Raw genomic sequence first — 13,167 nt, 5'->3', positions numbered from 1 at the left:
TACATGCACCAAAAATTCCAAACATTGTCGAACGAAAACATTTCAGCCATCAAAGAGCCGCCATGCCCTTGTACAGTTCCTTGTTCATAGAGCTAGCTGACGTCATATTCCTAGCTTATTACCAATGTGATGCAGTCGAAATCGAGACCCATCACACCATGCTACTCTCTCCCAATTGTCGATGGTCCAATCACGGTATTCTGTGGCCCATGGAAAACTTTGGGTGCGGTGGCGTTCAGTGAAAAGTAATGCTCTCATGAGTCATTGGCTTCTAAAGCCCATATCGTGAAGTGAGCGTTACACATAGGGCATGGCTGCAGAGTTCGTCTATTGATTGTCTGACTAGACTCCCGTTCAGTTGGGCGGTTACCTCAGCTAAGGTTTAGTAACTTATTAAGTACAATACGACTGAGTTTCAAAGATCACAATCATACAAGGCTGCTTGTCCCTTACCGGTTATCCGATTGCTCTTCCTTTTACTGTTGTACACGTACTCTAGCTACGCTCTTGTTCGTGTGGAACTAGACTACTCCATTTCTCGCAAGATTTCTGAAATTCAATATCCCCTATGTATAGCACCAAGGCGTCTATATAACGTGTTTCATCCATTCTTTCATTTTTACCAATGCTTTGAGAGGGTTACAAATCGTACGACAGCATCCGAATATGCGCAGAAATGAGGCAGCAGCGCCACAATATGTAGATTACGCGCTGTTTCGGTACTTTAATGTATATCAGAGCCTTCTCAGTGCTTGAATTGGAACGGCATGAGCCGGTAAAAAATCAGATAATAATAATAATAATAATAATAATAATAATAATAATAATAATAATAATAATAATAATAATAATAATAATAATAATAAATAAATAAATAAATAAATAAATAAAATAAGCTTTACTGTGTCGAAGTAATGCCCAAAATAGACTCGTTCATAATTGATACTGTAGTGAGTAATTGAACAAAGTAGGTTTTAATGAACAATATTTACACAAACACTTAATTTAATGTTCTTTTATATTACGGTTTTAGCATACCGGTATCAATTTATTTCCAATTCGACCACTAGGATGCTTTCAAACTTTCCTCCTTTCTCTCAAGAAGGTACTTAAGTTTAACGTTTTTTATAGAATGCTCGTTTCATAGCCTTAACTTAGTTTAAGATATGTCAACTCGTGAGTTAATTTTAAAATTTTAATTATTAATTATAGGTAAAATCTGAAGGCAACGTGGAAATTATAAATGTAGATTATAACACAAAACTTACAATAACAGAAGGTGTTAGGAAGAATACTGGTCTTTACAAAATAATAGCTGTGAATCAACATGGTCGAGATGAAGCGGAAGTAGAAATTTGTGTATTGGGTAAGTAACCATAGCTTTTGTTTATTTTTTGTAACACTAACAATAATATAAGTCAATGGGAGAGCACTATCAATGCCATTTACGTTATAATTTGAAATTCTTTTTCTTTGCTAATAGGATAGATGCACGCATAGGCTTCTCATATATTTCAACTTGGTGGCTTTTCTGGGTGATGATTAGAGACCACACGTTAGGCAAAATGTCTATATGTTCAATATTAAAGATATGATAAAAATTAATATGGTGAAATTCATTTAGGAAGGCCTGCTTCAATTTTAATAAAATTTATTTTCCCTCTATATTGCCTATATTGTTGCTTATCAATACATCATTGGGATAAATATACAGATCCGTTGTTTCAAGAAAGGTTAGTGTCGGTTCCAAGAAAATTAAAAAATAGCAGAAGCTAACAAGGTGGTTAACACAGTCTATGTTAAGATCAAGCCTGACCCTAGACATGAAATAAATATCACTACGAAGAGTGACTGAGTCTGAATCATAACTTCGCTCCGTAGAAAGCACGGTGGCTCAATGATGCAGTGCCTATATTTTATGAGTAGTTCCCTAATTCGATCTCCTTTACCCTAAAAATCATAACTCGAGACGTTAAATTAAATATTTGATATCATTTCACCCTCCCCTCCCGTTATCATTGTTTGTAATAGTGTTTCATTTCACAAATGAACCACAAAAATAGCAAAAATTATTCAAGGATTCATTTTAGTTTGGCGTATCTTGTGAACGGTCATGTAAAATTGTGTTTTGAAACCAAGAAAGTAAGGAACTTTTTTCTTCTCTCAAGGTGCCCATGTACAATTGAAATCAATGATTCCTTCTGTCATTGATTTCACAATCAATCATCAAAATCAATGACTATCAACTGTTTCACTGACTATCAATCAGTGAAATCAATGACTATCAACGTGTATTGATTTAAAATACATTCAATAACTTATTTACTAGCTCGAAATAATTTCTGTGTTTCGTATCCTGTGTGTAGTAATAAAATACTGTTGCTAATTTATTAGATATATGGACATAGTTTCAGGATTGAACACTATTTATAACTTGATTTCAATGTCTGTATGTCATAGAAAGTTTATCTTCATTATTTTAAGTTAGATTTCAGGGCTTATTTGACCGCCTATTCCTTGAATTATAAGTGCCCATATACCTGTCAATTTTTCACGTGTTGGTGTCTAAACATCCTGTCTTTATTCATGATAATGTAAAGAACGATAGTTTTTGATACTCAATATATAAGAAGAGAGTGTGAGTAACAAAAGAACACCTTTGCTTAAACTATAAGTTTTTCTTGTTTGTTTGTTAAGAAGATGAATGTCTTATCAATTGAACACATGTTTTCAAATAAATCTCCCTTACTTCTTCTATTGAATGAGTGATAAAGCAAACCTGTTTACCTCAATGTTGTCCACCACTGGGTCAACATGCAAGAACAGTACATAAAAGAGTGTCTTCTCTTTTTCAGCTAGATACTAGTAAAAAAAAGTTCACTATCAGTACCAATCAAATGTTTGCAGTGATTTGATATTCTAATTATCGATCTATAAACATGTTTATAGCATGTGAATAATGACCGAGATATTTACGCAAACTAAACGCAATGTTATTTCAGTTATTATTCAGAAACAGCGCTCATTTTGTATTTCCCTCATTTTCTTAATTCCAGAATTCTTACATTGAATACGATATACTGATAGCAATCTTTGTCTAATAATATGGACAACACTCATATCCTAACATGCTGATAGCTGTCGGAGAATATTAATTCACTTCATCTACAATATATGATATAAAACAGTGACATATATCTATATCTATTATGATATATGATATTAAACAGTATTAGGCATTCTATAGTGTTCTAGATTCCAGATAACTAGTAGTGTACGTCACACATGCATGTAGGTACTATTCATGTAGGTATGAAATTTTTCCGTAGGTGTTAATATTACATGAGTAGAAGTATCAGATTTATTACATGATAAATAAGGTATGCGAGGAAAAATATATGTGTTTCAGCAACTAGAAATCTGAATTGATTTTCGGGAAGAGGTATGTTATCTCTAAAAGAATAATGATAACGGACAGATAAAAGATGAAAGTCTTACTAATATATAGTTCAATAATTGAGAATAAGACAGGTGGATCCCATTTTGGTTTGGGTACTACTTTGGTGAGTTTTAAATTTGTTCAACAGCTGATCTTCTGAAGATATATTTTTCAAATGTAATCAGGAATAGTCGTTTAGACAGCGTTTCAATACAAAAGTAAATATTTCAGTTATTCCCATTCCAAATGATTCTTTTCATCCAAAATACTATGTAATACTTTCTCAATATATATATATATATATAATTAACGTTTTTCATGGATTATCATTTCAGGTGCTCCTGGAAGACCAAAAGGGCCGCTAAAAGTTTCTGATGTTACGAAGAATGGTGCTAAGTTGAAGTGGGAGAAGCCAGAAGATGATGGTGGTTTGCCAGTTAGTGGTTATGTTGTTGAGAAGCTTGACACTGCTAGCGGACGATGGGTTCCAGTGGGAAGAACTAATGATACTGAAATGGATGTTAAAGGACTACAAGAAGGTCACGAATATCAGTTTAGAGTAAAAGCTGTCAACGAAGAGGGTGAAAGTGAACCTCTGGAAACCGAACGAGGCACGATTGCGAAGAATCCATTTAGTAAGTAATTTCTGGTCATTTGTAAACAAAACATATTGTAATATACCTAGCTAGGTTTATATACAGGTATATATCCCGAAACAAATAAGAATATTCCTTTTGACATTGAATTCATTTTAATTAACTTCATTCTTTGATAATATACATGATAGTAGATTTGTCAAACTGCAAACATTGCATGTTACTCTAACCAAAATCATAGGACCCTTTCAAAGTAACCATAAAATGCATTTTGTGTAGTTTATTAAGTTTGACAATACTTTACTAAATCCTTATTACAACATCCTTATGTTTCTTTATTTTACACAAATATAATGGTATTATGTATAAATACTGTGTGTATCGTCATTGCTCAATATATGACTAAAACATATAAATAATTACACGTTTTCATGAAAGTCAAGTTTTTCTCTTCAAATATACTACATAATGGCATGTGAAGCAGTATAGTGTGCAACATACATTTTAACGGCGTTGCAGTATGAGTCTTGATACAGGTGTAATGAAGAAAAGGTGTGTGTGTGTGTGTGTGTGTGTATGTATGTGTGTGCCCATGAACACAGCGTGAATAAAGTTTTTCAATTTGTTGATGTGTCATAGTGTACTATCCAACAGATGTACAGTGTTACTGCCATCAACCTAGAATCAGTGATGTAACAGTGGGCAGAAAATTATCCTCACCAACAGAGCTCATCACAGATTTTCACGCCTAGTTACTGATATCCAGTTTCAAACTAAACAAGAATCGACCCAAATTGCCAATGAAAGTCCGTCCCAACCAATTTCGAAAAGGATATTAAGAAAGAAACTTCATACAAAGGTCATCTGGGGCAGTTCTACCAAGTTCCCTTCTTAATAGCCGACCACATAGTTGCAATCTCAGAGTAGGTTTGGTGACAAAGACATGTTATTTGGAAACTGGTAGATTGATGATATATCCCCCATTTATTATTTGTTTTCCAAGGAAGGGTTGTGAAGTTGTACATAAGTCAAACAAAACCTTTCAATAGGAATATGTTAAGGAGTTTGTACAAATTGCTGAGTAGTTTAGTATTTTCTTCATGAAATGATGGCCCCTCTCATTGAAGTTCCTATGAAATTCAGCATTAAAACTTAGCCTGAGTTCCATTAGGTGCAGATAACATTATTCCACATCAGTTTGCCTTCAAACTCCCTAGACTTAAATAATATTGAAACTCTGTAGGGTTGTTTGGAATTACCAAGGCATTCATGTACTTTGGCGGAAATTTTGGGTCCACTTTGTCAGTACCGTAAAATTGAAGTTCATTGAGTTCCTATTAGACAAAATTCGTACTTTCTTAAGGCAAGAGATGGTAACGTTTATTAATGATGGGATTGATTATCTTTTGGTGCTTTTAACACACGTACACAAATAGTAATAGCTTTCCTGATGTGTGATTTTTTCTGTTTTGTTTTTCTGTTTTTAACACAAATAATGCATAGTATGATCTATTATAAAAACTATTCATGATTTCTACATAAAAAATGTATTGAACCAACTAATTACATTCATAAGAATAAATTTTAAGAAGAATTTTTGTACATGACAGGCATATAAGCTGCGTTATCTGAACCGAATTAAAGATCAGAGAAAAATTTAATGATGGTTCTTTTACAACATTACCCTAGTAGAATACAATAGAAATAAACTTATTTACAATATAGAATGGGTTCAGAAACCTCTGAGCTTCTTAACGAGTTTAATTCTGTTGTAGATGCACCTGGAAAACCAGGAACTCCTGATATTGTGGACTGGGACGTTGACCGTGTTGATCTCAAATGGGAAGCACCTAAAAGTACTGGAGGTGCACCTATAACTGGTTATGTAATTGAGAAGAAAGATAAATTCGGCAGTAGTTGGGATGAAATACTTACAACAACAGTAAGTGAAACAATAAGAAATATAAGAAATATTTCTTTAAAAATATGTTCCATAAATAAATCTGAAATATATCACTTAGTATTTATTCGTCCAATGAATCTTTGAATTATTACTATTATTATTAAATGAATCTGTAAATTTATTGTAATTACTATATTAATTAGCATGAGTACACATTTGTTCCCCGTAAAGTAGACAATATTAGAAAGTTTATATTTCTGTATTTCAACTGTATTAATTCTTAAATTTAAACCGAGATACATATGCACTAACAAGAGATATGTCGCCTCTCAGATATTTTTCTTGAAATGCGCAACCTTTCATTCAACAGCTGTTATTAAATATTTTATACTAGACTTCAAAATTTTACCTGAATCCTTTGTTTTCAGACACCTGACACAGAAGCTCGCGTCACTGGGCTAAAAGAAGGAAATCAATATCAGTTCAGAGTAAGAGCTGTAAACAAAGCTGGTCCTGGTGATCCTAGTGATTCTACAAAACCACATATTGCAAAGGCGAGAAACCGTAAGTATATGGATCACTAAATCTTATTACTATAAATATATAAACATATAAATGGTAAGGGATAGTATTTTAAACCCCTATTTTTAGTTTTTTTTTACTGTATTCCGTAATGTATTTGTGACGCCTGAATCATAACAGCTCCGTATTTTTACCACGGTGAATATTTTGCGCCCTCCATGCTCTTTGCGTCCTACATTGAATTTGTATAAACTATTAATAGAGTTGTACTTTGATTAAAAGCAACACCAAAGGGGATAGTATTTTAAACCCCTATTTTTAATTTTTTTTTACTGTATTCCGTAATGTATTTGTGACGCCTGAATCATAACAGTTCCGTATTTTTACCACGGTGAATATTTTGCGCCCTCCATTGAATTCGTATAAATTATTAATACATTTATACTTCTTTGATTCAAAACAACACCAAAATATACAATTTTAGCCGGCACTTTAAAAGGGTGTTTCAAAACAACACCGATAACGTTTGGGAGATTATTCCTGACTCCAAGATAGGACAAAAAGTGTAGACCAACCTGAGTGCATGCTTCCTTTCGGAGTTATAGCCTGCCGAAAACATGAAAAAAAAAAAAAAGAATTTTAAAGGTCCATAGCTCCAAAACTGTGGGATCTATCGTAGTCAGGTCAAGACTTCATTTAGGAAGTAATATGTGCGCTATCCAAAAATACATATTTCAGAATCCTAAGATACTCACGAAGCAATTTTTATAGAGGGAGTTTGGCTACAGGCATATAATTTAACCCTTTCGTGTACGAATAAAAAAAGTTTTTCTAAATTGGTTCACAAAAATATATGTCTTTTTCGACGAGAAGGCTGAGCGAGTCATTTGTTAGTGTTCCCAGAACGAAGAGTAGACCTTCAATAAAGTCACTGTACATGAACGGTTACTCTGAAGAATTCATTGAGATATTTATAATTAATTTTAGTTACCTATAACTATCGCCTCATATGTGGTTGCAGTACACGAAAGGGTTAAAGTAGTTACCAACTACCTCTATAAAAATTGCGGAAGTACCGCAAGATTCTGAAACGTGGATATTTGGATAGGGCACATTCCAGTTCCTAAGTGAAGTCTTCACCCGACTACGGTAGGTCCCACAGTTTTGGAGTTACGGATCTTTAAAATTCATTTTTTCCCCCATGTTTTCGGCAGCCTATAACTCCGAAAGGAAGCATTTGTGCACCCAGGTTGGCCTATACTTTTTGTCTTATCTTGGAAGCCGGAATCACCTTTCAAACGTTGTCCGAGTTGTTTTGAAACACTCTGTATATAAAAAAATATTATTTCAGAGAATATAGGGAAGTTATTGAGGTAAATTTGACGATTAGCGTTGCTGTCCAATGATTTTTAAATAATCTTAACTTTTGTAAATTTTCCTCAGTAACTTCTATTCCAAATAACCATTACCATGTGTGGGACACCGTTGGAAAGGCCATTCAATCACCCTTCAAATGCGGTATGTCTCACCTTTGTAGAATAACAACAAAGCGAGAAATAAACAACATAAAGTCAAAAATGGTTCATAACCAGTAGTTCTCAAACCGTTAAGAATAGGGCCCGTGTTCATATGAACGTTTTTGCTTACAATCACCCATACTACCATTTCCTAAAGTTTTGCCGTTTCCCCGTAAAAACACCCTATATATATATATATATATATATATATATATATATATATATATATATATATATATATATATATATATATATATATATATATATATATATATATATAAGGTGTAAAAGGTGTTAATGAACCATACTGATAAAATGAATGAGGTTATTCCTGACATCAAAATAAGAGAGAAAAGTTCATATGGACCTCTGGAAAAAAAGTTCATAATTTCAGAGATAGGGCTGCCCAAAATCGTGGGGAAGCTAAATTTCAACACGTGATATTTCGAATTCGAGAAACAGTGGAATGGCGGTACAAACCAGTGTAAAGGAATCATACATAGGCAATCCAAAAATGCATATTTTATGAATGTAAAATTGGTTTGCTAGGGATTTTCTACAGAATGTAATTCGCAGAGCTCAGTCAATTAGTTACCAGTATTATGCTTTTGCATTTCTATTTATAGATTTATAATTTCTAATTTAATATTACATTCAACGTACTGCATGGTCATGGTAGGAATAATATAAAAAGCTTGAAATCTGTCTTGTTTTAAACCACTTTCTATTCCAATCCTAAACAGACTTATTAATATATGAAATTTAATAAAGATTTGTAAGAAAGAAAAATGACAACATTTGCTTAACGAATTTCCTCTTTAGAGGAAGTATCCAAACTATTTAGATCAGATTCAAAACTTATTTGAGCATTAGACTCGTTTGAACATTAGTATACTGTATATCAGAGATAAAGTTATTCTTAATAGAACTCGTAAATGAAAGAGAAATATGAAGGGTGTGAGGCAAGAACATGGTAACCCACAATTTTGAAATTGGTGCGTTTTGCAGCACCCGATTGAGAGCAACACATACCGCTTCGTTTAACCTTCTCCGTTTAATCCTTCATGTATAGTCTTATGTCAAAAATCAGCTTTCCGACTTTGAAAATTAATTGTGCAGCAGAAAATCTCTTATTTCTTAAAATAGTAAAATTGTGGGTTACCATGTTCTTGCCTCACACCCTTCATATGTGTGATGCTCAGACATGGTAATTTATTTTCACTGATCTTAATTTTTAAAAAGAAATAATAATAATCAACAAAACTACGAATAAAACCAAGTTAAAATATTTTTAGAAACGAAAAATCTAATTTTCTGCAACATTTTAGAATACAAATTTAGTTATTCAATTATATTTCTGCTTATATGTATGTTCAATTAAAATCATGAAAAGTAATTAGAAGATAAAGAATATACTTCATTTTTTATAGAATTAATGAGGAAATACAAGTATTCTTCAATTTATTTTACAAATTATTTTTACCTTTACATTATAATTTCTGCTGCATTGAAATATTGATCCGAAAAGGAATGTCTTTTCAAGGCGTATTTCTTTAAAAACACAATTCAAATTAGCAGAGTTTTCACTGTTATAAACTATAATAGTTTTCACTGTTATAAACTGTTATTAATGTATGCATTTTTTCTTTTACAGTTAAACCATTTATAAACAGAGAAAAGCTACAGAGAGTACAAGTTAGAGCTGGTCAATTTGTGAAATTTGATGTCGATGTTAAGGGAGAGCCACCTCCAAAAATAACTTGGATCTTTGGTGGAAAGGAGTTGGAGAATTCTGCATCCTTAAAAATTGAAAATGTGGATTATAATACTAAATTTTCACTGTCAGACACCACTCGAAAAGAGAGTGGAGTATATACAATTAAAGCTGAAAATGCTTCAGGAAAGGATGAGGCTACCGTTGAGGTAGTTATTCTTGGTAAGTTACAATGTTATGATATCATCTCTAAATCAATTAGTTCGAAATACAAAAGACCTTTACTTAAAGGAAAAGTTGGTAATGATTATAGATATATTTTTCTTTCAAATGCAAAATATAATTTGAAGAAAATTGAAGATATCTAAGTACAAATATCAAGTAATTTTATCTTCAATAGCTTTTATTGCAATCATTTTCATGCTTATTAACTTTTCGACACTAACATTCATTATTTGCAAATAAAAATGCAATTCTATATAATACAAGAGCTCCTTCAAGGCTATAAGGTTAGCATACGCGCCTTTCAGCGTGGGACATCGGATTCAATTCCCGGTGGGAGCTCGTGTGTTTCGGATTTTACTTAAGCTGTAGATCCACGTCTTATGTAGCCTCGGTGCTGAAAAGGGATGCTAAACTTCTATCAACCAATCTATTTAAAACATAATAAAAAAACATTAACTGCAACTCATCCGTCAAAACAATATATATTTTACTGCTACTATATTTTTATTAATTTCTTTTCAAATGCAAGGAACTAATAACAGTGTTTGCACATGAGTCTTCTATCCTAATTTATATAATGGACAATAGTGCGTAGCATGCGAACATATCACTGTGTTTCTGTCTTTATAATTTAAACTCATTTCACTGTTTTAAATCATTTCAGACAAACCTGGCAAACCAGAAGGACCTTTGCAAGTATCTGATGTCCATAAAGAAGGTTGCAAACTTAAGTGGGATAAACCAAAGGATGATGGTGGCCTTCCACTTACAGGATACGTTGTTGAGAAAATGGATGTCATAACAGGCCGCTGGGTACCGGTTGGTAATACCACTCCTGACAGAACAGATATAGAAGTGAAAGGACTAGAACCTAACAAGAAATATCAATTCAGAGTTAAGGCAGTCAATGAAGAAGGAGAATCAGAACCTCTCGAAACTGATTCAGCAGTCCTTGCAAAGAATCCATTCGGTATGTACATCAACGTATCAAATAAATGGCTCAGTATAACAAAATATATAGATTATAATAGTTGATATGAGAATGTCAGATTAAATAGTCATAAATAAACAAGAAATTTATGGAATATGTATCAGAACCTCGATTGGTTAACCTTATCGAACTATTAGGTTTATTTATTGCTTTTTACTATCTAGAGTCCATATATTGCTTCATTTCCTAATATTGTATTGTTTTTATTGTTTATACAAAATACATTTAAAAACATTTCTAAAGGTTACATTATTGGTGTAGAACATAAAGAGATATTCTAAACACATTGCGCTTACAAATAAACATGCAGTCAAATTAAATGCCAAGCGATAAAATGCAGAGATTTTTGCAATGGAGCTGCAAAGAAGTCTGGTTAATAAAAAAAAGAGTTTTAATAACTTAAATAGATTGCTTTTAAAAAAATCAGGTCATTTTCATGACTCGCTTTTATGTCCAAGACATGAAACTAAAGGAACTATTGATAAGATCATTCAATTTAATAATTTAGAACACTAAGAGGATATATGTAATTATGTGAATAGATTTCTGGAACTTATCATTATCAACATAGATATAATTGGGACTTAATTTATTCTAACTTGTCAAATAGTTAATATTTCTAAAAGATTTGAAACAGTAAAGCCAATTTAAACGTACTTTTAGCAGGATATAAAAGTTTTTTTTTTTTTAAAGAAATATTCTGTGTACTTTTAGATGCCCTTGCTATTGATTTTTGACTCTTCTATAGGTAAATATAATATATAAGAAAGGAATATTGAAATTCTTCTAATTATAATGACACTGTAATTTACATGATCAGCACATCTTCTATTGGCTGAAAAACTAATGTGAGATGATATATATTTTATTTGTATAGGTGGTATCTTTGCATTTAAATGTTAATTACAAGAAATACTAACATAACTTTCAATTTCTTAGTAATCATGTGTTAATATCTGCTTCTTGTTTTCGAAATATAGATCCTCCTGCTCGTCCTGGCTTGCCTGAAATTATCGACTGGAGTGAAAATATGGTTAAACTTAAATGGGAACCACCCATTAGGGATGGCGGTGCTCCCATTACAGGTTAGTTTTACATGCAGATTAGATAGCTCTAAAGTCATTTTCTTTTATCTGTTGATTGGAATATTTTACTAAATAAATATTTTTTTCTTAGATGTGTATACTCTTTCTATCATTACATAATTATTTAGGGAAAATATATTTTATTCTATTTATTCTATTTATTAAGCTATGCAAAGAGAAGCTTCAATATATTTTCCTATAGCATCATTTGTCGCTTATAACTCACGAAACGAGAAACAGAACTTAAAAACTAGTCCCTTCAAAAATTTTGATAAATCATCTCGGGTTCACTTTTAAGTAGAATCTTCACTTACGCAATTAACTGTTCCAAACTAGCTCAGCTCAATATTGATATCATTGAACTGGAATTAGTTTTAAGAATTGCATTGTCTCATACCATTTTTAAGGGTAGATTTACAAGAAAAACAGCATCTGTGAATGTGAAGCATTCCATCTATTTCACTTATATGACAAATAGCATTTTCAGTTCTACTACTATGCATATTGCTCTCATTTGTAGTTCATATAACTACATTTTTGCAATGTACTGTTACTAATATACTGTTTTATTTTATTTAGTTTCTTTTAAACTAAACTACTTTGTAAGGCATCATTAACAAATGAATTTGTTAAAATAGGATCTTGTCATTTTCTTCATGTAATATTTTTATGAAGATTCAATTTGTAACAGTGCATTGTAAGAATTAGTATGTGAAACAAATACACTTTGTATAGCATATTTGATTGATCTCGAATATATACCTGCAGTACATGAATCTTTAGAAATATAAATTGAGAGCCAGTAATACTTTCGAGGTAGTTGATACAATGAATAGATAATTCTAACACAGAGCTGAAATTCTTTTATTATTACTGGCTTGATTGCTTTAAAACAAGCATTAAAAAAAATATACTGAAACATACAGATTGTTATCAAAATAATGGAAACGAATATATTTTGCAACAATTAAGATGTGTGAGGTGCTAACACTGAGGTTGTATATTCAGGCGGGCATTGTTAGTAGTATGTTAGGTGATAGTCTTTAGTACGGCAGGCGGAATATAACGGAGGCATGTTTTGAAGCGGGCAGAAAGTGATGATACAAAACAGAAGACTTCTCTGACTTTCAAGGGATCAATTTGCTGGTGCGTGATTATTTGCTGTAAGTGCACGT

At 32.2% G+C, this 13,167-nt stretch overlaps 1 protein-coding gene across 50 annotated transcripts in view; it reads left to right on the top strand.

Moving 5' to 3' along the window:
* bt (projectin protein bent) overlaps positions 1-13,167 on the top strand; it is a 437,567-nt gene that overhangs the window by 272,275 nt on the left and 152,125 nt on the right. For all 50 annotated transcript variants that reach the window (XM_081762406.1, XM_081762402.1, XM_081762405.1 and 47 more), the window contains 7 exons: positions 1,213-1,366; positions 3,775-4,074; positions 5,811-5,977; positions 6,367-6,502; positions 9,632-9,913; positions 10,581-10,886; positions 11,888-11,992. In XM_081762406.1, the coding sequence (XP_081618532.1) occupies positions 1,213-1,366; positions 3,775-4,074; positions 5,811-5,977; positions 6,367-6,502; positions 9,632-9,913; positions 10,581-10,886; positions 11,888-11,992 (1,450 nt within the window). The remainder of the gene's footprint in view (positions 1-1,212; positions 1,367-3,774; positions 4,075-5,810; positions 5,978-6,366; positions 6,503-9,631; positions 9,914-10,580; positions 10,887-11,887; positions 11,993-13,167) is intronic.

Source organism: Thermobia domestica, chromosome 6 (assembly GCF_964235325.1).
Source record: "Thermobia domestica chromosome 6, izTheDome1.hap1.1, whole genome shotgun sequence".
NCBI lineage: Eukaryota > Metazoa > Arthropoda > Insecta > Zygentoma > Lepismatidae > Thermobia > Thermobia domestica.
Note: the sequence above shows the minus strand (reverse complement) of the source record. Positions and strands in the feature narration are given on the sequence as shown.